This window comes from Stegostoma tigrinum, chromosome 20 (assembly GCF_030684315.1).
Source record: "Stegostoma tigrinum isolate sSteTig4 chromosome 20, sSteTig4.hap1, whole genome shotgun sequence".
NCBI lineage: Eukaryota > Metazoa > Chordata > Chondrichthyes > Orectolobiformes > Stegostomatidae > Stegostoma > Stegostoma tigrinum.
Genome location: NC_081373.1, coordinates 50,043,298 through 50,069,481, shown reverse-complemented (window position 1 = coordinate 50,069,481; position 26,184 = coordinate 50,043,298). Strand labels below are relative to the sequence as shown.

Here is a 26,184-nt window from a genome sequence, read left to right as displayed (position 1 = left end):
ATTAGAAGACTTGGCTATACAGACTTAGTGGCGAGCTCAAAGGTCATCATCAGACATTCTGCCACTGAGTACATACCTATTAATCACTCATCTTCGTCTATTTCATTAATTCCTTAGCCAAGCCAATAGCTTTTCCCCCGATTACATATATCACCATTCCTGTTACTAGTTTCGTGTGGAACTTCCTGGACTTTTTCTGAAGTCCATATGAATAACATGCATAATACTCATTATTATCACATTTGTTACCTCCTCAAATTTCAACTAGATTTATTCAATGTGATCTAACCTTGGCATGATGCCAAATAGCCCCGAAGCAAAGTGTATATTTTGTCATAGTAGTTTTGCCACACAATACCATAAAATCACAGACTCTCACGTTCAATTTTATATATTTCACTAGAAAAGAGTTTTTGTTGCAAGTACCATGCAGTACATACAAACTACAGGCACAGTGTTAGAAGTCTAAAGTTCCCAGCTATTGCCATGTCAGAAATTAGTGTGGGGATAGGGACAATACCAGTATTAATGTTTAAACGGATCTAGACACAATACATAGAATACAAATAACAGCTGCCAATGTGAACTAAATTTGCTGAGCATTTTTATTTGGACAAAAAGTGAAAGTTAGACAAGCCTAGCGACCTTGCTTTAAGTTTTAACAATTAAAATAAAACAGATATGCATTATTAGCCATGAGTTATCAAAAGAGGAGAAAAGCCTCTGATGTGTTTCTTTTACAAAAATTCCTTTTTGTCTCATGCTTTGCATTTCTCAGCCAGTGACATCACTGAAAAGCACAGCTCCTACAGGCACTGCCTTAATGTTTTCTTCAAAGTGGCTATTTGACAATTTAATCCAACTTCTGTTCATCATGAGCCAGCCCCTATGAACATCGGTCTGAACAAAGTAAGATATGCAAATTCTGGAAGTCAAATCAAAAAACTGAAATGTTCTGGAAACATTCCATAGCTCAGCTAACATCTGTGGAGAGACAAGGTGACAGAGTTTAAAGTTCAGAGACTCTGGCAGTGGGTTAGAAGATCAAAAAGGCAGGGTTAAATGTTTCAAATGAGCAAAAAAAACTGGCTTTTAAGAAGGGTAAGGGATAGACCACAATATAGGGTATGTACCTTGCAAAGCACTGCGCTGTAATACACAGACTTTTCCAGATTTCAGTAAGGATAAATAAGTCAAACAAACAGAAAAACAAAGGTGAGATAACACGGTGTGAAGCTGGATGAACACAGCAGGCCAAGCAGTATCAGAAAATCTGAAGAAGGGTCTTGACCCGAAACGTCAAACTTTCCTGCTCGGTCTGCTATGTTCATCCAGCTTCACACCGTGTTATCTCAGATTCTCCAGCATCGGCAGTTCCTACTATCCCAGAAAACGAGTGAGGTCATTTTAAAAGAAGACAAATCACTGGCAAAACAGTCCAACTGTTTTAATTACAACTGCAGCAGTTCAGCTCTTCAGTTTAGAGAAAAAGTGCATTTTTCAGTCATATCTATAAAGATAGAAGTTCAGTCATGATTCAAGGCTTGTAGTAAGCATCATCCATTTTTGTTGTAAAATAAATTTTATCCATGATTTTAACTATTCTAAATAATTTAGAAACATTTAAGACAAAATGTTCTAAATTGTCTCTGACACTGTAGTTCAAACTTAAAGAACCCAAGCAATTTGAAAATTGGCTGTGATTTAATTGATCATTTAACATCAAAACCATTCACAACAGCAATTTTACTTCAAATTGGATAAACACAAGTAAGCATATCAAACCAATCAAAGAAGGGTCCAAAACAATATTGTAATCAGTGAGATGGATGATAGGCAAGGAAAGATATATTTTACCAGAGGTAGGTAATACTGTATATATGTCAATTATAAAGAGCCAGCACCATGTAGACTTACATTCTATCCCTAATGAAAAGACATTAAACCAGATTGAACATTGCTATTATAATTGTGATGGTACAAGGGATAATTTTCAATCGGTTATTGTCTGGTTGATGCAACATAGCACAAGGTTTGGTGAGTGATTATGTCAACTGCACAAGATTTTTTAAAAAACTGACTCCAAGTCTGAACAAGAGACCGATGCATCTCCAGCACTTCCAGTAAATGAATGGAGAGCAGCAAGAATGGGCAGGCCAACATTTGTGCAGTTTTTGACGTTGAAATCACTGTTGGCAACCAGCTTATTCCCACATTTCTCACCAACATCTTGGCACAAGTGTAGCAAAGTGAAAGAAAACTGATTCAGAAAATACTTAATACCAGTCCAAAATGCATAGAATTAACAGTTGTACCAGATAACAGATCAAAAGTAGCGTTGGAATGCTTGTCAGAATATGAAAAACACCACTATGTGGAATTTTATTGGTAAACTACTTGCCTCATTGCTCATTTAGCAATTACTGCAAGAACAGTTTGCAGTTCTGAAAACAGACAATGATCATACTTTGTTTGCAGTTAAGAAAATTTACAGTACTTATCGCCCACAATGAATATTTATTGTGAACTCTATGTGTTTCAATTGGAAAAAATAGTGTTGTCACTTTTTCTTCTATTGGATGGTTGCAGTATACCCAACAATGATTTTACATTGCATATTTCTGAGTCCAGTCTCTTGCTTGCTTGTTGTATCTGTCAAAAATAAAACAGAAACAAACTTAGCATAAAATTCATGAATGAAAATATAGATACAAATGATTCAATAAATACTGAAAAAGGACATTTTAACATTTCTATCTTTACCCAAGACATTTCTCAAAAATACCAATTTAAGGTGAAACCAACGTTGAAAGTGTATGAGTCGAGAGTGCTGATCTACTAACAAGTAGAGTTCAAGTGACTGCAATAATGCCAATTGATCTGCATTTTCCATTTCATCTATTTCAGACTTGTTTATTGGCTCTGCAATCTAAAACAGAAAGATTGGGAGCTCCCTTAAAACAGCTGAGCTGTCTACAAGTAACTTGGTTGATACCTCTTCTGAAATCAGTGCTATGGAGGCCTCCCTACAGGTTTGTGGGAAGTTAGTCTTAACCATGTTTTAGTGCTCAAGCCAATAATCTTTAGCTCTGCCAATGATTTCAGCTTCCCTATAACACCTGCTTCATGTCATGAGTAGGTGCACAAACAACAATGCGTAAAGGGCCTCATAGCACAGTGGTAGTGGTCCTATCTCAGAGCCAAGAGTCCCAAGGTTAAAGTCCCATCTGCTCCAGAGGTGTATAACAACATCTCCAATGGGGAGCTGATTTTCCTAAATTGAATGGCTTTGTTCTAAAATAAACAGTAATATATCCAGTGACACAAAGCCTCCCTGCAGCTCCTCTATATCTACAGTGGAAAGTAGAGAATTTAGCCAGTACAAGGAATGAACACTACAAAAGATATATTGGAGGTTTGTGAGGATAGGGTAATATTTTCCGAATAGGAATGAATCTTGGTGGTCTCTGCTTCTTCCTAGCAATTCAATCATTGAAAAATCAGAGAGTGCACTTTATGTGGCTCTAATCAAATGCAAGGGTTTTTGAAATATTTGTTATAAATAACGTAGATATTAACAAATGGCAGGTGCCTCATCAGAGAGTTACGTGGATAGCATTTTTTAGGTGTGATCCCTCCACAGTGCAGTGAGGGAGGGGAAATGGGTAACCATGTCAGGAGAAATGAGACAGGCAGGAAAGCCCCAGAGTGTATTTCACTCAAGAACAGATTTTGTGCATTGGAAAACAGTGAGAGATGGTTCCTCTGGGGAATGCAGGCAGAACCCAGTTACACAAGAGGTAAGCAGAAAGAGGACAACAACAATGGTGGGCAATTAAACAGCAAGAGGCACAGACAGGAATTTCTATGGCCACATACATAACTCTAGGATGATCTGTTGCCTCCCTGGGGCCAGGGAGGCGGAGATCATTGAACTGCAGCAGCCATTCTGTGGGAGGCAAGGGAGGTGAGTACAGGGTAATGTTAAGTTTCATATACTCTGGCCATAGGAGAGATGGCAGACTACTACAAGACAGCTAATGCGATAGCATTATTCAAGAGGCTTGGTAGTGATAAGGCAAGAAACTACAGGTCAGTGAGCCTAACATCTATGTTAAGGAAACTACGGGAAACAAAATTACTCCAATTATTAATTAAAAATTAATTATTAAAAAGAATTAATTTCCACTTGAAAAGGCAAGAGCAAATCAAGAATAGACAGCATGGATTTTGCAGGAAGGTTTAGTTATGGAAACAGACTTGATAGGCTAGGATTGCTTCCCTTAGAGCAGAGAAAGCTGTGGTGCCGCTGGTGGGGATGGGGGAATCTGATTGAGGTGTACAAGGTTTTGACAGTGGTAGTCATAGCACAGTTTTAAAGTTAGGAACAGGCGGTTCAGTGGGGATTTAAGTTCTTAAATGAACAATTCAAATGCCACAGCGTAGAAGGCTATGGGTCAAATTCTGGAAAATGGGATTAGGACAGATGCATGTTTGATGATTGGTGCAAACATGATGGACTGAACAGCCTCTTTCTGTGCTGTAAAAACTCTGACTCTATCAAATATGGTTACAAACAGAATGTCATTTCCCTCCAGTTGATTGAAGCAATTAAGTTACAGGGCACTTCCCCTTAATACTGACACAATCCAACAGTTAACCACCATATTTATAGAAGTAAAATGTTATTGCTGGCATATTTTCTTAGATTTTGATAATGGTATAAATGTGACAAACTATTTTTTCCTGTAGATTAAACAATATTCTTGGGTGATGCTCAGAATTCGACAGATGCTACTTACTTTTCCTTATCTGTTTTGTACATATGTGCAATTTCTGGAACGAGTGGATCATCAGGATTAGGATCGCACAGGAGTGAACAAATAGATAATAAAACTGTCCAGAAAGAAGAAAATTGCCCATTACTCTTCAAACCACAGCCCGCAAAAAGCAAGCATCACAGAATTAATTGATGAAATTAATTAAGACTATATACCAAAAATTTATGTTTCACATTACTGGACGTTGCAAAGCATTTCACAATCAATGCAATTCTTTTGAACTGCTGTGACTATGCAATGTTCACTTATGCAAATCAGTCTGAGGGCACATTCTTACAACAGCAATTAGCAACCAGTTACATTGTTTTAGTGATCTAGGTTGAGGGGTGAATGTGGGCCAATGCACCAGAAGGGTTCTCCCCGCCTTTCTTCCAATAGGTGGGATAGGATCTTGTATACACACCTCATAAGGCTGTTGTGGCCTTAGTTGAAAATCTCATCTGAAATATGGCACCAACAATACATTCCCTCAAAATTGCAACAAATATGAGAAAACAAACATCAGGTCTACCATAATTGAAGTTTAGCACTATGCTTGGGCTAGAACATCAGAGACATCTACTGTAATCCCAGATTCCTATTCTTAATCCAGTCCATTTATTCCTCTTCTATTTTCTTTTTCCGTTGGATTCCAAACAGGGCAATGTTTGGGTAATCTGTCTCATGAGTCATTTGAGGTAAAACAAAAACAACTTTTAACAACTCACAGAAATAGTCATCTAACTTCACCTTTAATTGTTCTGATAATCCTCTGTCTATAATTTTGCACCAGATGAGGTGCAGTGAGGTTAGATTTCCAAAGGAAACTCCATGCCATTTCTTCTTCAATATATAGATTAATGCTCTAACTACTGATATGTACTTTCTTCCTCATACAACGTATTGTCTTACACAACTTTACTGGTTGAAACTTCTACTCTGTAAATAGAGAACCATCAAGGGAGATGGATTGAGGCTGGTAGACCTCTCATTGACCTGAGCTTCAAAACCAGGTCTTTACATTTCAAATGGTCCCGTCCAATATTTAAATGTTTACTTGGATGAGCAAAAAGGGTTTAATAAAATCTCTAAAAGAGGACAATATATTAAAAGAAAATAGATTCATTCAAAAAGTAATCTTACAATACTAAGAACATTGGTCATACCTTTTGATATTGTTAATGCTGGTGACCACTGTGATCGCAGAATATCAAGACAAATGCTGCCATTGCTGTTTATGTTTGGATGATATATTTTTGTTGTAAATGCAACCTTCACAATAGAAAAAGTTACCATTACAACTAGAAAAAAAAATTTACTTTTCCTCCTTCCCAAAGGGCATAGTATCTTAAATGAAAGTTACCTTTGGCGGTTTAAAAGGGTAATCTGTGGGGAATTGAATTGCAAGAAAGAACACTCCTCCCTGATATGGACTGTCATACTGGGGGGAAAAGAAAATCCCACACATTAAAATGTAAACAGGGCTTTATAGAAAACTTTAGTAACACAGAATAAGAAAATTATGAGCAACTTACAGGTCCCATAATAGTGGCTTGCCAAGCGAACACTAAATATTGAAGGCAAGAAATATTAAGCAATATTTAGAAAAAAAATTCCTTTGACAATAAATTTGAAAGTATGAATTTTAAAAAGGAAACACTTACTATCATCTCCTGCTGGACCTGCTGAACATTGAGCTGGTGGGTCTCGTTGCAAGTCTTTTAGTTCCTAAATGATCAAAAGAAAATATTGTTGTTACAGCAACAAAGTTGTTCATTTCCTGTGCAGAAAAGAAAAGAACAGTTACAATCATCTTCTGTAATAATGTCTGATTCAGTACCACACGTTATGCATAGAGTGTAGTCTACACAAACATAACCGTAAGATGTATTGTGAAATATGTTTGAATGGTGCAATGCAGGGACACAATTATTGCTACGTTTGAATTAAAGGATGAACTTGGACCTAATTTAAATCAGAGGCTAAAAAATAAGCAAGGTGCTGAGAAAGCCAAGACTTGTCAATACTTACATCGAGTGCCACATCCTGAGGACCAGAACACTAAAAGCATTGATGCTGCATTAAGAAACTGATGCATAGTAAGACTACACAATGCTGCAAAACCGATAAATTAATGACACACTATTGTTCAGAATGGAGACGCACCCAAGCAAGTTAGCCTTCAACTGAATGATCATCAACTTCTAGTTGATACTTTTATCAATTAAAACAAAAAAAACTGTTATAAGCATTAGTAATAAGATACTGTAAATGCTAGTTTCAGAACTAATTTTCCAGAACTGCTTTCACAATGCATCTAGTCAAACAGTAGCTGTACAAATGTCATACAATAACGATATGGATTCCAATTATAGGTACCCCAAGTGTCCTGGACACACTTGTAATCCTTCAACACTGTTCATTGGGGAAAGAGAGTAGAGGCACACACTTTTGAAATGATCTGCTCATTAAAGTTCTTATTGCAGCACCAATTGTTTTAACTTTAGACAGTAACTATAACAGCTATTGTGCTCCAACACAAGCTACCTTCCTGCCACCATGCAAGCCATAAAGTGGTACTTACATCCATTACAACCTGAAACATTTTATAGCGTTGACTTGAAAACAAAAATGATTGCCTTTACTGTGCAACTATAGCCAGCATTCAATCAAGTGCCACATAGTAGGAATCTAACATGCAGCAATTTTCTTTTACATAATAGCCAAACATATCACTGACATAAATACCAGAGTGCATTGTCAAAGTTGAACATAAAATATCAGTCTATTTACAACCCATCTTAAAGTTGAAACTTTCGTAAGCAGGGAAGATACTACACACACACTGATGTTTAATTTGCAATTTTCAGTTCAATTTTATGACATTCAGATATTGATCTTTGTGAAGATCTTTCAAGCACAAAGATGAGTTCTATTTTAATCCACTAGATCTCCCTTGTGTCAATCAGCTTGTGTGTCTGGGCATAAGGAAACAGAGCAGTCCAGTATATTTGATGCAGCAACAAGGCCTGAGATGAAGCAGGCATACAGGTGTTAAGGTTGTCCCTTTGCAACCAAGAACTGAACACTTCCGTACATGTGGTGAACAAAAGCATTGCGAGAACGCAGGCTGAGTTAATCCCAAAATCAAGGTGAAAATGACAGATAAATTCTTTGCAACATATTACCTTCATAAATGTGCGCACTCTCACTGAATTTCTCACACAAGTTGGTTTTTTAAACTGCTTAAGGGCACTAAAATTGTTGTGAATACTTAGTTCACAATTCATGTATTTTGAAATTAATTTTTTAGGTTACAAGTCAAAAGGTTAGATGAAGAATCTACATTTAATGGACATACCTAAGGAAATATAAGTCATACAAGCTGGAGACACGATTCTGCAATCCTTCCAGCAAAGGTAGCCTGGAGAGATGCTTTTGTTTTCAGACAGGTTAAATTAGTTTAAATACATTCGGTAAACATTGAAAAGTTGTATAAACTATTTATTTTGTCAGAAGAAAGATTATATTATAAATGAGGAATAATTAAATCTGTGTGAAGACATTCCAGAGTATGTCACATTATGGAGCTAAGTGAAACTTAAGGAGATTTTCTAGTTTAAGTTTATCTGTGTATATGTTAGATCAGTTATTTTAGCCAATCTGGTGTATGCAGGTGTTTTAAAGCTCATGAAGATAGCCCAAGTAAACAGCATTTAGAAGCACCTATACTGCAATCAGGGTAAAGTTAACTTTGTCATTCACTGCATTAGCCTTAGTCATAGTTTGAATTTCATGAGGAAAAGCTGGAAAATTGTGCAGTACCAAGCCAGAGATGACATCTACAATGGTCGTCATAGAGCTTGTGGCAAAGGAAGCAATTTGTAGAATTAACCAAGAAGGAATCAGGAAGTAGCAAGAACAAGGGAAAAGAGATATTAAACAAAGAGTTTTACATCTGAGAATGGCTTGACCTGAGGAAAATTAATGTAAATTTCAAAGGACTGTGGTACACTTATGGGTAGCCCTTATAGAACTAAATAAATTTTAAGATGGATGTGTCTTAGACGGCAAAGTTTTGAAGAGGTAAGAAGCAGAACTGTACGCATAATATGCGTAGTAATAGAACGCAGAACAGGCCCTTTGGCCCTCTATGTTGTGCCGACCTGTGAACTAATCTAAGCCCCTCCCCCTACACTATCCCATCATCCATATCAACTGCATTAAGATTATTTTTTATCTTTAATTCTTGAAAAAATAATAGCATTTTATGTTTTTGCTCAAAACATGAAATCCTGTGGTGTTGCTGTATAAGTTAACGCACAGTTTTAACATTATCGGTCCAAACTGATGCAATATATTGTTGAGAAGGAAAAATTGGGTCAAACGGATTTATTTTTTAAGAAAACTCTCAATTATTAAGTTTAAGCAGTGTTTGCTCAGGAAATTTAAAATTTAATAAGTTCTAATTAGCTTCAGCACAGTTCATTAAGTATATTTCTCTTTCCTTAAAACTGTTTCATATTTGTACTAAATTAAGTACTCTCAACATTTTCTTTGTATAAGGCCTTGTACATGGTAGTTCTGCCAAAGGGTCCGCTCATTGTTGAAAATGAACATGTTCTTACACTTAGGGGTTCAGATCATCTGAATTGTCACAGACACATGGAGATAGTGGCAATTATGAAGTCGTCCCGCATTTTCAGAATGATCATGAATCAAATCCAATTTGGGGCGGCACAGTGGCTCAGTGGTTAGCACTGTTGCCTCACAGCACAGGGACCCAGGTTCAATTCCAGCCTTGGGAAGGCTGTGTGGAGGTTGCACATTCTCCCCATGTCTGCGTGGGTTTCCTCTGGGTGCTCCGGTTTCCTCCCACAGTCCAAAGATGTGCAGGTTAGGTGGATTGGCCGTGCTAAATTGCCCGTAGTGCTCAGGGAGGTGTAGATTGGGTGGGTTATAGGCTAATGGGTCTGGATGGGGTGCTCCGAGGTTTGGTGTGGACTTGTTGGGCTGAAGGGCTTGTTTCCACGCTGTAGGGATTCTGAAAAATAAACATCAATACACCACTGTACACACTAAAACATGGTGGCAGTGATAATGGGAACTGCAGATGCTGGAGAATCCAAGATAACGAAATGTGAGGCTGGATGAACACAGCAGGCTCAGCAGCATCTCGGGAGCACAAAAGCTGACGTTTCGGGCCTAGACCCTTCATCATGGTGGCACTCAGGTTCAAAAGAAAGGTGGCCCTCTGTTGCATTCTGGTAGTTATATCCTGAAGAGGTACTGGTTCATTCAGGGAAACTGTCAAAAGACGTCTCCAAGCTTGTAATGAATGCAAGAACTCCCAGGTACCTGAAAGATGTGCAGCCCTTCTGGTAAAAACATTTAAAATTTCAAGCACTCAATAAATATGTTTCATGATCAGTTCCTTTCTGAATAATTAATCTTGACTGTATATTGTGGGTAGTTTTGCAACCTATTCCATTTGGAGTTGTTTATGAAGTTTTTGTTAATAAAGTACAGAAATGGCATATTTTGGAAGAATAAGTAATGACAGAACACACAATCTTCTGTGGTTCATTTATAGCTTGTGTTGTTTTAAAAATGATAGGAAACTGGAGTAGGGAAGCTCTAGAATCAAGGGTATGGGAGTAAAAGGAGGAAAGAAAAAGGGGAGGAGGAGACAACTGAGAGCACAAGGAAGAGCAAGTAATGAAAATACCGCAGGGAAAATCAGCTGGAAGGGCAGGAAAAAACTTGAAGATGTATAGTTACAGGACACATGGTTGCGGCCTTAAGTACTGGCCCAGGTCTGAAGGAGAGGCCAGGCCCAGAAATGAAATAGCAACAGACAACAGGAGGAAGGTAGTTCCACCAGAAACGAGGACCAGAAATGGCTGGCAGTCTTCATTTAAACCACAGATTTGATCAGAACAGCCGCTTACCTTAGTTAACTTGGCAGTCTTATATTGTTTGTAAAATTTATTGATATTCAATACGCTCAATTTAAAAACTGTCAGTTACATTCCAGGAGCAACAACAGTAAACTACTAATACAGAACATTGTAAATCCATATATTGGTCATATTTTGCAATGCAAATGAAAGATGTAAAATCCGCAATGACCAGGCTACATTTTCAGAAGTATTACAGGTGCTTATGGGAAAATAAAATGGAGCATGCAGGCAGGGGAGATTGGGAATTTCATATTCAAAGTATTTCTTTACAGTAACATTCTTACCAGTGGAATGAACTATAGCAACTTTTATGAGACAAAATACTGCATTGTTCATCTGTCTTATAGCTCAGTCGAACAAGGCAGTGTTTAACTGAGCTATACCTACCAGAACATCCCAGGTTCTATTCCGAATAAGTGCTGACTTAGCTGACCTTAGCCAGTGTAGCAAGAGTGATCCTTAGCACCCACAAGCTATGGGCAGGTAAAATCAGCCAGGCTTCCAGATCCTGATCAGCATTTGCCCTGCTGTAAAGTGGGTGCATGGATAGAATCAGGCTCAGCTGTGATGCCCCCTACTGTCAAACAGCTTGCTAAACCCACTGTCTACCTTCACATGAACAGTGACAACTTGAGCAAGGTATCGAACCGTGGCCAGTACCTGCTGAACTGTCCCTAGCATGCACCAGTGCCTTCAGTGGAGGGGCCGATAACTGGAGAGGAAAGATAAGTTTTTTCATGTAAATCATTGTACAAAAAATAAGGAGCTTCAGCCTTAATTTCCAATGCTGTTGGTAGAATCAAAGGATACTCTACCTAGTTAGTAAAATGATTGTTTTTCTGTGTCATTTCCAGCACAGTAACATTGCTGCTGCCTTGCCTCGGCTGCCATTTCCAGTGTAGACAAGTTGAGCAGTTTGCTGCTGTATGTCCGCTTGCAGCCTGACCCCCATTTCACAGGCTACCTAAAAGGACACAGACAGATGTGAAAGGCTCACTCACTGTCCCAAACAAGTTCATCTGAAAACAGAGGCACAGCCAAGTGAATTACAGGTGGACCACAAAAACTAAGTAACTTCAAGGGAATCAAAGGCTTATACATTAAAATTAAGATGCAGCACTTGCAGACAACTTAAATTGGAGCACTAATGCCAAAACGTGGATGAATCACACAAAATGCATTGTGACCCCATTATCAAATCAGTGACAGAAACAAGATGAAACCTGTCACGGATTGCTACATGAGAGAACAATGACCTATTTCAAATTTAAAAGCTAGCCTCCAGGACATACAATGTAGTACAGTTTCTGCAATCAGAACAGTACAGCACAGGAGGAGGCCCTTCAGCTTGCTGAGCATGCACCTGCTCTTTTGAAGAGCTGTCCAACTTCCTCAATGCTCCTCACATACCTGCAAACTATTTTCTTCTTAAAATACTTTTCCAACTTCCATTTAAAGATTACTATTACAGTGTACAAACTACCCCGTCAGGCTAACCACTCAATACGTTAAAAGGAATTTTGAGTCACCAATTATCTTTGTTACTGGTTAGAAACTTCTGCTTCCGTAAACAGGTTCTGTTTATTCACTATAAAAATGCTTGACGAATTTAAACTGCTGAACCAAATCTCCTCTGAGCCTTTTCTGCTCAAAAACACCACCAGCTTCTCCAGTCTGTCCAAAAGAAATCATTGTTGCAATTTTTTTCCATGCCCTCTTCAAAGTCTTTATTTCCTCTTAAAGCATGATGTCTGATTCTGGACATCATACTGCAACTAAGGTTCAGCCAGCATTTTGTCCAAATTTGGCACAATTTTCAAGCTCGTGGATTATATGCTTTCTTTATCAAGTTCAGGATCCCGTGTGGTTCATTGGCAGCTCTGTTAATTTGATAAACACAAAGATAATCTCAGATCTCTGTTCTTGCACCACCTGTTAATTTGCACTGGAGTCTGATTTCTCTCTCATCCTTCCTACCAAAATGCATCATCTCTCATGCACCTGTTAATTCTAACAACTATGTCCTTGTCATTTAACACCATCCATCTTATTCTAGTGCAAAATTTCTCAAGTACTAAATGTGATTCCAATAATTTCCATGAAAAACGGTACCTCATTTAAACATCTACACATTTGTATTAAACCAACAGAGGCTAAGCCTCACTTACCACAACAATTCCTCATGCAAATTGTGTCAACAGAACTTAGTGCTGGAATTTTTAATAGGAAATATAATACTTTATATAGCTTAATTAAACACCCTTAAAACAGCAGCAATTAACCAAATAATTGCTTGTGGTATTGTTTATGGCAACTGAAATCATTGTCTAAAAGTGCAGGAGTATTCTATCAAATAGCATATTATCAAGCTTGGAGACTTATATTTCTTGTGGTGATAATACTGATGTGAAGGTGGGAACAATTGGAAGCTTATAGGAATTTACAATTAGGAACACAATTGAGTTTGAAGTTGAGGATAGTCAGATTTGATGACAGTGCACTAAGCATTGTAGTTTTAAAGTGCAGTAATCAATCTGTACCACCTTTGATATTTTCGCTTTGAATGACCTCTCACTATTTTAGCTATTCAAAGTCTCCAGTCGACATCTTCAATTTCAGGTTGTATTTGCGCCTCCCCCCCATGGTCTTAAGACTGTTTACACTGTCTATTTCCTCTTCTTTTAGCATGCGATTGCTGGCTTACATTTCTAACTCTATTAAAATGATTCTTTGTCAGTGGCAATAGTCCAAAATATTCACCCAGTTACTCTGGCTATGTAAACTGACTGACTTGCTACTATGGTGTTAATTTGCAGTTTTTGGCTTTTCCTTTGTTGCACTGTCAACAGCCATTGCCACTCTAAGTGCGTCAGACAGAACTGGTTGTCGACCAAGTGGTAACAATTCAACTGGATAAAGAAGAAATGCCCTGAGTTGATTTATCTCAAACAACAAAATTGGCAGATTTGGTAGTTTAGAAAAATAAATTACATGCAATTCAATACTTGAGAGCCCTATAAAGAGCTGTTATAAAGGGCATAAGCTGTAGCAGGATTTCAAAAATTCACCATAACTAATATTTAGCATTGACTGTACTTTGATAAAGTAGTGTACAAGAGTGTACTTCTAGATTTACACTTCAAAATGCTCAAAACAGTCTCCAGTGAAAACAAGTAATTTTCATACAAGTGACTTGAAAGACAAAAAAACAAACTGCCATTCAAGCAGTGAAAACGTGACAGCTGCATCATCTATCTCTCAAACGCTGTGAATCAGATAGATATTATTAAGGTGAAGTGGGTTCAGAACAGATTTACCAGGTTGTTGCCAGGAATGGAGTGTCGGATTTATAATAAGCTGGATAGGCTGGGACTTCTTTCACTGGAGCATAGCAGATCAAAGTGTGACCTTTTAGAGGTTTATAAAATTATGATGGAGCATAGACAAGGTGAGTGGCAGGTATTTTTAATCTAGGTTAGGGAATGTCAAGACTAGCAGGCATACTTTTTAAGGTGATAGGAGAAAGAGTTAAAACAGGGATGAGGGGCGATTTACCTTTTTTTTTAAACACTGAGAATGGTTTGTGTGTGGAATGAACTTCCAGAGGAGGTGATAGATGTACGTACAGTTACAACATTTAAAGGACATTTAGATAAGTACATGAATAAGAAATGTTTGGAGGGACGTGAGCAAAGCACAGGCAGGTGGGACTGGTTTAGTTTGGGATTTTGGTCAGCATGGACTGGTTGGACCAAAGGTGTCTGTTTCCATGCTCTATGACTCTATGACACTGAATCACATTCTAAACATCTCTAAAGTTGAGACAAAGTAATTTAAGGATTAGTTTCATGATAAAGATATTTGAGGAGAACATTTTGGTATTTTGGTCACATTTTGTGCTCAACTAAGGTTTTGAATAGTTTGTGAAATGTAACAATTGCTTCAGGACCACACTGTCAACACTCGTGCACTCAGATACAGAGTAAAGCCTTACATTCCATTCCAACAATACAGTCAGCTTTATAAGGTCACATACTTCTTCCACCCTTTCACATGACTCAGTTTCCAAGAATTTTTGTCTAAGTATTTTACAACATGCAGATTCCATTCAACACTTATTGTCAATGGACCGCAAATGCAATCATGAAATCAAAATGAAGTCATTTGCTGCCAAATGTGAAGCTGCATCAATATGTCATCCAGCTGCTTGTTCTGGTATAACTTACTCATTCTAATTCAGTTCTCTCTCTGTCCTCAACAATCCTGACATGGATCGTGGACCTACTACCTTAAGGTTTACTTCAAACTGAACCATTACCATGCTGGCATCTTGTTATAACCTTAACATCTCAGGAACGATTTGTAAGAAAACACACCGTTTACAAAAGTATTAAAACAGAGAATATTCGGATTACACAATTTCTCATAAACAATTTCAAATGTCTGAAACCACCTGGAAGTTGTACTTTGTTTTTAAATAGAATGCCAAGTGTTAAGAAATGTCAGTACTTGAAAAAGTACTTTATGCTCACTCCCAATTCCTTAAATGTCATTTAAATATTTTCACAACCGTAAGATAGTCACACCAAGTCCAGTGATATAGCTAGATATTTTTCAATGAAGCCATTTTAAAACATTAAAATGAACGTAATTCTTTGTCATTGCTCTGGTACATCAATCCCTTAGAAGGTGGGAAACGGTGCACTTCCATCACCCTGCCAAGGTGATGACATCTGAAAGTACCAATGCTGTCTGCAGAGTAGTCATTAGAAACAAACTGCTGGCTTTTCCAATACATTCACATTTCAAATGATGATGTACACAAGGTAACAGCAGCTACCTCCAGTTCAGTTCATAATTTAACATCTGTGTTAGGCTGTTGGCAGAAGCAGTGAAATCAACTCTCCCAGCTATTGAGTATTATTGTTACGTAGGTACATGAATCACATTTCAAAGTAACCTTGTCAGGTGAGGCACTGCAGCAATTCCCACAGGAAACACCACGATTTTACAAAACTCCACACACCATACAGGTACAAAAGCCCTTTCAGTTTTCCTTTCCAAAATCTGATTTGAAACTACCCAGAATCTTCTTTCACATGTTTCTATAAAGCAAAGTGGAACAGAAAATTTGAAGATTTGATAATCCACTATATGGGGATGGAATGACGTAGATCTTGGTGTACGGGGCAGAACTTCACAATTTGCTGATGATAGGAAGTGCAGAAACATTGTGAACCACGAATACAGTTTGGAATTTCAAAAGGTCAGAAACTAGTCAGTGGAATGGGCAGAGAAGTGGCAATAAAATTTAATGCAGAGTGGTGTGAAATAAATTATTTTCATAAAGTGAAAAGACAATATAAAAAGAGGGTACAGCTATAAAGGGGGCACAGGAACGGAGGGAACTGGGGGCATGAGCATAAATCATTGAAGGTGACAAAATTGGTAGAGGCAGCAGTTAAGAAAGCATATAATATCCTAGGCTTTACCTTTCATGTATAACCAGAGAACTTAAATATCAGAAGAGGTGGTTTATAACATCAGTGTAAACTTGAGGAGTAACAGTTATATGGTAAAGGGAGAATAGAATGTGAAAATGAAACAAAAATAAGAAAAGAATTAAAAAACTTTTACAGGTATGTGAAAATGGAAAGCTTAGCAAAGACAAATTTGGACCCGTGACAGGCAGACTTAAAATGGGAAGGGGGGAAATGGCAGAGAAATTAAACAAATAGTGTGACTACCTTCATAGAACACAATACAAAAACCCAACTAGAATATTTGAGAGATAAGGGACCAGTGGGAATAAGGAACTGAACAAATTAGTATTAGTAAAAATTAGTCAGGAGAAATTAATGAGACTAAAAGTTGATAAGTCTCCTGTACCCTGATGATGTACATCCCAGAAAGGGATAGCTATGGAGTTGGTGGATATGTGGCAAGCATCTTCCAAAAAGCTATACTTTCTGGAATGGGTCCTGCAGATTGCAAGGTAAGCCCACTACTTAAGAAAGGAAGAGAGAAAACGACTGTTAATGTGACATGGGTAACAGGAAAAGTGCTGGAGTTCATCATAATGGATGAGACATACTGAACATTTAGAAAACAATTTCTAAATTAAGATTAAGCAGAATCAGCATGGATTTATGAATGGGAAACCACGTTGTCAAATCTGTTGGAAATTTTTATGGGTGTAATCAACAGAATAGATAAGAAGGAACCAGTCGATTTGGTTCACTTACATTTTCAGAAGACTTTGATAAGTTCCACACAAGACATTAAATTAAAAAAAACACTAGACGACATGGAATTGCAGTTAAAATTCAGGTATGGACTGAGAATTGATTAACAGAAAACAGTAGGAATGGGTCATTCTCAGGTTGGTAGGCTGTGTCATGTGGGATCAATGTATGGGCCCCAGCTAATCAAAATTGACACCAATCATGTGTGTAGAGATCAAGTGTAACATGTCCAAGCTCACTGGAAATCTGAGTAATGAGGAGGATATAAGGAAGTTTCGAAGGATCGAGACAAAATGAGTGAGTTGACCGTAACATGGCAGATAGAATACAATGCAGTCAAATGTGAACTCATCACTTTGGTCAGGCAAACAAAAGGCTGGGGAAAGTTAAAAGCAAAAGGTACATTGCCTTGTATGGCTAAAAGATGTTTGTACAGGACTAAAGATATCTTGCTGCAGTTATAGAAAACATGGGTGAGACCACACTTGGAGTTTTCTGTACAGATTTGGTTTCCTTCCCCAAGGAAGACCATACTTCCATTATGAGTGTGCAACAGAGGCTCACGGGAATGATTCCGAAAATAGTAGGATTGTCCTTTGAGGAAGCTGGGCCTTTATTCACTGATGGTTCAAAGAATGAAGGGTGATGACACTGAAGCATTCAATTTCTTTCAAAGAGGGACAGAGAAAATAGATGCAGGATGGATATTTCTCTTGGTGGTGGTGGTGGTGATGGGCAAATAGTTTCTAAAACCAGGGGATGCAGTCTTAGATTAAAAGGTAGGGCATTTATGATCATCAAGGGTGGCACCATGGCTCAGTGGTTGGCACTGCTTCCTCACAACATCACAGACCAGTGTTCAATTCCAGCCTTGGTTGACAATCTGTGTGGAGTTTGCACATTCTGCCTGTCTGTGTGGATCTCCTCCGGATGCTTTGGTTTCCTACTACAGTCCAAAGATGCGCAGATTGGGTAGAGTGGCTGTGATAAATTGCTCAGTAGTGTTCAGGAATCTGCAAGCCACATGCATTAGCCATCCTACGGGGATCAGATGGGGGGGGGGTTGGGTCTAGGTGGAGTGTTCTTCAGAGGGTCGTGCAAATTCCCAGGCCAAATGGCTTCTTTCCATACTGTAGGGCTTCCATGAACCTAAAATATCTTTACTCAGGGGTGAAAATCTTTGTAATTTTTTGCCCCAAAGGACTGTGGAGTATATTCAACATAGAGACAAACAGATTTCTAAATTTCAAAAGATGTGGAGATAGTGCAGGAAAATAATATTGAGGTAGAAGGTCACATGATCAAGTTCAATGGCAAAGCAGGCTCAAGGTCCAAATGGCCTATTCCTGCTCCTACTTCCTATGTCCCTATCAGTATTAGCACTGTACAAAAGCAAGGAAGTAATGTTGTGGTTGGTTGGCTGGCTGGTTCGCCATTCCACTGACGTTTCATTACCCTGCTGGATAACATCATTAGTGCTAGCCTCCAACAAAGCACCCTTGTGTTTTCCTGCCTGGCTTTTAAATTCTAGAGTCCATTGAGCTGGATTACCTCACTTCCAGTTTTCCCTTGCAGTGGAGTGTATATGGGGTCAAGTTCTATGTGTTTGTTGATGGCTTTCTTTGTGGAGTACAAGGAATTCCCGAGCCTGTCTCTGCTTTGCTTGTCCCAGGATCTTGGTGGTGTTCCTTATCCATGTGGATAGAGATGAGTGAGTATTGATTGTCGTTTTGTAGCCAATTTGGTGTTCGTGTATCCTTGTTGTTAATTTCCTTCCTGTTTGTCCGATGTAATGTTTGTCACAGTCTCTGCAGGGAATCTTATAATCGTGTCCATAGTGGGAAGTGGGTCTTTGGTTCAGGTTAAAAACTAGGCAGGAAAACACAAGGGTGCTTCATCACAGGCTGCACTGATGATGTTACCCAGCAGGGTAATGAAACATCTGTGGAACAACGAACCAGCTTGGTGAGCCAAACGACCACAACCCAAGCTACAAATCTACTCCAAAAGCCAAGGAAGTAATGTTCAACATACAGAAAGTACAGGCTTAACCTCAACTGCAGCAGCAGGTCCCATTTTAGGCAGAAGTTGAAGGCATTACACAATGCAGTAATGCTTGACAAGAACAATACCAAATGAATTTGTTGTGTAGAAAGAACTTCTGAGGAAGGATCACTGAACAGAAAACATTAACTCTGATTTCACAGATGCTGCCAGACCTGCTGAGCTTTTTCCAGCAACTTCTGCTTTTGTTTCTGATTTACAGCATTTGCAGTTCTCTCGGTTTTCGCTTTGTAAAATGGGGACTGTATCTCTTGGATAAATCTGAGGCATTCCAAATCACGTATTGCCTGGACTGAGTGGGTACGGAAAATCTGTTCCCATTGGTGAAAGGATCAAAAATCAGGGGCACAGATTTATAGCACATTGGCAAAAGAACCAACTGTGACAAGAGGAAAACCTCATGTAGACAGTAGTTAAGATCTGTATAACATTGTCCAAGTGTATCCTGGAAACAGGGTCCCATCGAGGTTTTAAATGGGATTTGGATCATTATCCGAAAAGAAAGAATGTGCAGAGTTACAGCGTAAGGCTTTAGGGTGGGGCTGTAGTCTTGCTCTGAGGGCTAGCACAGGCACAATGAACTCAATGTGTGCTCCAAAGGGAAAATTTGACATTATTGAATGAAACACAGATAGCCTTGTTGTCCTCAAGCTTTTATTCCTATGACAATTCCTATTCACATGTCCATATGACATTTGGTGGTTACGAGGGGTGTGGGGGGGGGGAAGGAGTGGTGTTTTTTTTTCTTGGTTCAGGATACAGATTGGGGGAGGAGGAATGAATGTATGAATGAATGAATGCGGGGGTCAGTGTAAAGTAACTCGGTGAGTGTGCTGGGCCTGATTAAACTGGATTCCCTCCTCCCTGAGCCCCTAGCCCTTTGTGAGCTGGCCTGTACGTGGCAGTGACACCCGGTCTGAGCTCCACGGAAGCGGGGGGGGGGGGGGGGGGATGTTGGTGGAGGAGGAAGGCATCACAATCCCCTGCCCAGCCCCCAGGCCCGGGAGGAGGTGGACAATGGGGTGGGGGGGGGGGGAAGAAGCGGGGCTCAGCTGTCCTGCCTCCAGGCCAAGAGCCGCGTCCCCTTTCCCCGGTACGGCTGGACACGCGAGGACTGCCTTTACCTTTTCTATCCGTCTCTTGGCCATACCGTGAAGGAAGGGCTGAAGCGCCGCACTCAGAGCCGCTCCCCTGTCGCCCAGCTGGAGGAAGACGCTGCCGCTTCCCCTTCCTCCAGACCGACAGCCTCACTTCCGGCTCAAACCGGAATCACGTGGGCTTCTCCCACGGGTGTACTTTGGGTGTTGTAGTTCCTCAGCTAACACTCAAGGCGCGGTGCCACGGGGTGCCTGTCGGGAGTTGTAGTCTCGGAGGCAACTGGTTCCACGGACCTGTGTGACTCGCAAGAACTACATCCCCCGAAACGCTCCACGGGCATCCTTAGGAGCCAGAGTTTTATGAGTCTGTCCACAGACTGTTCCCACAAGAGGGCCATTCAGACGGATGGGGCTATGCCTGTGTTTACACTCCACTTCTGAAGAAGGGTCTAAACCCAAAATGTCAGCTTTCCTGCTTGGCCTGCTGTGTTCATCCAGCTCTACACTTTGTTACCTGTATTGACTTCTTTCCTCCAGCTGTTGCCTGGCTTCCTGTGTTCTTCCAGCCTCCTGTTTGTCTACTATGGCAGGATTTGAACTTGGTTACCCAGAACACCAGCTGATTTTGTGGACGAACAATCTAGCAATATACCACTAGGCCATTGCTACCCCTCCTTTTCCATATTCCATTAATTCCACCAATCCCATCAACATAACTCTTGTTATTTTCCCCCTCAATCATCGGTATCAGCTGTGATCCATAAAACCTAAGAAATAGGAACATCCCCTCGAGCCTGCTGTGTCATTCAATAGCATCATTGCAGTTCCAACATTCCTCACCCTTTTCCATAACCCTTGATTCCCCTACTAATCAAGAATCTATATATCTCAGTCTAAATGGACACAAGGATTCTGCCCGTCTGGATAGTACTTTCCCCTCCAAGCCAGAACTGTGGTTTCAGTTTCTGTTCCAGAGTCTGTAGCACCAAAATCTAGGCTGGCATTCCAGTGTGTTGCTGTGAAGTGCAGCTTTCTCGGAGGAGCTATCCTTTAGATGAGCTGTTAAAACAAGTGTTTGCTCTGTTCGTTAAGGTGGTTATAAAAGATCCTGTAACATTAAGAGCAGGGAGTTGAAATGGGCCTCAATCAACATTAATCAAATCAATTATAAGATATATCATATTTCTGGGGGAGCTTGATGTGCACAAATTGGCTGCTGCCTATGTTACACTTCAAAAGCCCTATCAAGCAGAGGCTTTTTAAGTGAGTTTTATGAAGTTTACTACATTACATAAACTATTAAGCTGGTCACAGTTTTTATTTCAAAACTATGCTTTATACTTTAAAATCATCTATAAGTGCATACAAATGCTCTAAGTTATGTCTGTACAGTCTTTGCAGAGAGAAAACTACACAAAACATTGGAAATTTGGCATTTTTTCAGAGTTTCTGTACAATTGCAAAAAGCCAAGGCATTTCCTAGTGACGCAGGCAGCTTTTTTGTTTATTTTGGAGGCACCAAGAGGGTCTGAACCAAATGGACCCTCATTCTATTTTTGCAAAAAGACCCTAGACTGCGTCTTGGCAGTAGCTCCCCAAGCTTTAGTGTGTCCCTTAGCGTGTATTACCGGAATGTGCCAGTCTGTAACAATCAGTTGAGGCCAACTCTTTATACTGAAAGATCAAGAAGTTTCCAGCAGACCAAAGTGTGTTTCTCACCAAGGTCAGTCCTCTTGGTGTGCATCCCAGGAAACAGCCCTTGCAGCACAGAGTTCTGTATAATAGGGCTGCTTGGGATGAACCTCAACAAAAGCCACTGCAACTCTCCAGACCTTCTTTGAAGGGCATATTCTAGAAGGTGATGTAAGTCTCTATCCCCTCAACCCCTCACAGCTGCATTGAGGGCAGCATGCAGTGGCACACAGAGACTGGGTGTGCGTGTAGGATCTGACAGTTGGTACCCTTCTCAGGTCCACCCAAGCGACGTCTTGTGCTTTTCACAAAGTTTTGGCAATCAGACATTCTGCCAAATGACTTTGACAGCCTGCTCATGGATCTACCCAATAGGATCAGCCTTTCCACTCACCGCCCATTTCAACTCCCCATCCCAATGCCCCTTTGACATGTCCGTCCTTGGCCTCCCCCAGTGTTGCAGCAATTCAGAATGCAAATTTTAAGAACAACACCTTCTGCCTGAGCACCCTACAGCCTGTACGGCTCAACACTGAGTTCTCCAATTTCAAACAACTTTCCCACCGACATTCTGGCTCCCTTTCCAGCCCCACCACCTCCCTTCCATTCTATTCTACCTTCTGACACTCCCAGTCACAATCCAGATTTATCCCTTCCATCATCCAACCACGTCATACCTACTACCAGTGTGCACCTATCACCACCATTCCACACACCTCCCCCTCTATATTTGCAGCACCCCCTAACCCCACATCTAGTCTTGAAGAAGGGTAACACCCAAAATGTTGACTGCTCCTTTTCTCCAGGTGCTGCCCATCTTGCTGCATTTTTCCAGCCTCCTATTTGTCTACCTCGGATCCCAGCATCTGCAGTTTTCTGTTTCTAGGATCAGCCTTCTCTTTTACCAGTAGGTTCTTGAGGACATTACGTGCTGACCACTGCCTGATGGACATGTGGTCAAAGATGTTTGCAAATTTTTCTTAAAAGGACAGGTGATAAGGAGTGGCCCAATTACTGGTAGACTTCCACAGCAATGAGGCCAAACCCATTCTTTGTCAACACTGGGGATAGATAGAATCTCAGTATGTGCTGACATTGGATGCAGGTTACAGAAATATGACATACTACAGAACTTTTTCCAAACACACTAACCCAGATATGTCTCCTATACACTGAGCAAATCTGTATGACATCATCACAATGTATGGTACTTACTGCATTCAGTCAAGTATTAACACTTACAGTCATAGTGTCATAGAAATGTATGGGATGGAAACAGGCCCTTCAGTCCAACTCGTCCATGCCATCTGGATATCCTAAATAAATCTTGTCCCATTTGCCAGAATTTGGCCTATATCCCTCTAAACCCTTCCTATTCATGTACCAATCCGATGCCTTATAAATGTTGCCATTTACCCTAACCATGCCCCACATGATTTTATAAACCTCTATAAGGTCATCCCTCAGCCTCTGATACTTGAGGGAAAATGGCCCCAGCCTATTCACCCTCTCTCTGCAGCTCAAATTCTCTAACCTTGGCAACATCCTTGTAAATCCTTTTTGAGCTCTTTCAAGTTTAACAAAATCCTTCTATAGCAGGGGCCAGAATTGAATGCTGCAGCATTCCAAAAGTGGCTTAACCAATGTCTATACAGCTGCAACATGACCTCCCAATTCCTATACTCATTGCACTGACTGGTAAAGGCAAGCGTACCGAATGCCTTCTACACTATCCTATCTACCTACAACTCCATTTTCAAGGAGCTATGAACCTGCACTCAAAGGACATTTTGTTCACCAACACAACCCAGGACCTTACCATTAAGTGTTTAAGTCCTGCCCTGATTTTCCTTTCCAAAATGCAGCACTTCATATTTATCTAAAGTAAGCTCCATCTGCCACTCCTCAGCCCTTTGGCCCATCTGATCAAGATCCCATTGTACTCTGAGGTAACCTTCTTCACTGTCCACTACACCTCCAATTTTGGTGTCATCTGTAAACTTCCTAACCATTCTTCCTACGTTCAAATCCATATCATTTATATGAATGATGGCAAGCAGTGGAGCCAGTAGCAATTGTTGTGACACACCACTGGTCACAGGCCACCAGTCTGAAAAACAACCCTCCACCACCACCGTCTGTCTTCTCCCTTTAAGTCTTCAGCAACGTCCTAAATACAATATCTACAAAAAAAGTACTGATTTCTGAGGATTGTCAATTCATGGACACAAAGACGCGCACATTCGCACAGTGGTATTTGACAATTTCTTAGAACAGCTGACTCCTCCCTCTCTGATCAGCAGAGCTTAGTGCACCTTTGGGAAACTCCAGCTGATGCTGTGGACATAGCAGGTTTCAGCACTCATGAGTATGTCATATCTAGAGTTACAATGTTTGAATTTCGATTTGAAAGTAGGACTACAGCAAAGTCATCACCTCAGGTTTTCTCCTCTTACTACATAAAAGAAATTACACACACTTGGAGCAGGTGAGGCTTGAACCTCAGCTTCCTGGCCAATTGATAGGGACATTACCACTGCACCACATGACACCCTTCAGGTTGGAGTATATGCTGAGAAGTGCTGGGGCAGGGCAAGAGTCAGCACAGACCAGTGACTATCATTCAATGACTTAACAACCATGACACCCAATTATCCCTTTTCAATCTCTAAATAGCCTTTGACATGATTGAGCATTGCATCTTCTTTCAGCTCCTTTGCTCTGCTGCTCAAACCACTGGGGCCACTCTTATTTTGTTCCACCCGTACCTATTCAACCATGGCCTGAGCAATTTTTCTTCTTTCCTTTCAATCTATGAATCTCACAAACATACAGCCTTGACTCTGCTCCTGATCTAAATATGCTTCATGCGCTTTCCCTGAAGATATGAAAATCCTCATCTCAATCTCTGCACCATTTCTGTTGACCCCACCACTGCTTCTGCATTGCCAGCCTGCTTCTCTCACAGCCAGTGCCAAAGTTCTCTCGAGTTAAACATGCCAAAACTTAAGCCATTGCCTTCAGATCCTGACTGCATTTCCATGTTGCCAATTCAATCCTCTCACCCCAAGTCATCAGCTCAACTTGAAGCCAATTATTCTATTTGATCCATAGTCCTGCCCATTTACTTGTACGTTTCTTGTCCCTGCCTCTGCCCATTTGTTGCTGAAAATCACTTCCATGCCGGTGGCATTTCTAGACTTGTCTCATCCGTTAATATTTTGGCCAGCCTCCCATTTTCAGTCCTAAGTAGACTTCAGTTCTTCCAAAATTCTCCCATTTGTAACATTACATCAGCCAGAGAGTGGTGGGCTTGTGGAATTCATTGCCACGGAGTGCAGTGGAGGCCGGGACATTGGATGCCTTCAAGGCAGAGATCGACAAATTCTTGATCTCAGAAGGAATCAAGAGCTACGGGGAGAATGGAGGGAAGTGGAGTTGAAATGCCCATCAGCCATGATTTAAATGGCGGAGTGGACTTGATGGGCCGAATGGCCTTACTTCCAATCCTATGTCTTATGGTCTTATGGTAACATGACCCTCAGTATGTCCCACTTTGTGGTCACTTCCAAACTAACCTTACATTGATTTGACAGAAACGTGAACTGTCATAGCAATCAAACCGCTCTTCAGTTTTGAGATTCTTTTCCCCCTCATGAGTCATCCAGTATTTTTCATTTCTGTATGCACCCCATACCCATTAATATTCCTATTTTGCAAAACTCTTCACTTCCCCTATAAATAATCATATGTTCAACTTCAACAGTGATTTGAAACAAGGGAATTCTCCAACCACCCATGTAAAATAAAATGCCAATATACTTTTTAATTCTTTGGTGTAATTTTTTAAAACTTGTGACACATCATTACTGTGTCTCTGAACCTTAGACACAACCTGTGACAATTTAAACTATTAAGTTACCTAAAAAATTTGAAGACCTCGAACAGGTCACTGAGGTCACCATTCAAAAATTCTAGCACCAATGAATAAAAACTGGCTGTAAAACACTTCAGGATATCCTTAGGTTGTGAAAGATGCTTTTTAAATAGTATCAGAGATAATGGGAACTGCAGATGCTGGAGATTCCAAGATAGTAAAATGTGAGGCTGGATGAACACAGCAGGCCAAGCAGCATCTCAGGAGCACAAAAGCTGACGTTTCGGGCCTAGACCCTTCATCAGAGAGGGGGATGGGGGGAGGGAGCTGGAATAAATAGGGAGAGAGGGGGAGGCGGACTGAAGATGGAGAGTAAAGAAGATAGGTGGAGAGGGTGTAGGTGGGGAGGTAGGGAGGGGATAGGTC

General features: G+C 40.2%; 1 protein-coding gene across 1 annotated transcript; it reads right to left on the bottom strand.

Moving 5' to 3' along the window:
* Window positions 1-580: 580 nt before the first annotated feature.
* On the bottom strand, window positions 581-20,344 carry ube2d1b (ubiquitin-conjugating enzyme E2D 1b). Its single transcript, XM_048551298.2, has 7 exons — window positions 20,217-20,344; window positions 6,485-6,548; window positions 6,356-6,387; window positions 6,184-6,261; window positions 5,987-6,092; window positions 4,803-4,896; window positions 581-2,652 (listed from the first exon to the last, which is right to left on the bottom strand). The coding sequence occupies exons 1-7, from the start codon at window positions 20,238-20,240 to the stop codon at window positions 2,607-2,609; spliced, it is 444 nt and encodes a 147-aa protein (XP_048407255.1). The 5' UTR covers window positions 20,241-20,344; the 3' UTR covers window positions 581-2,606.
* Window positions 20,345-26,184: the final 5,840 nt, after the last annotated feature.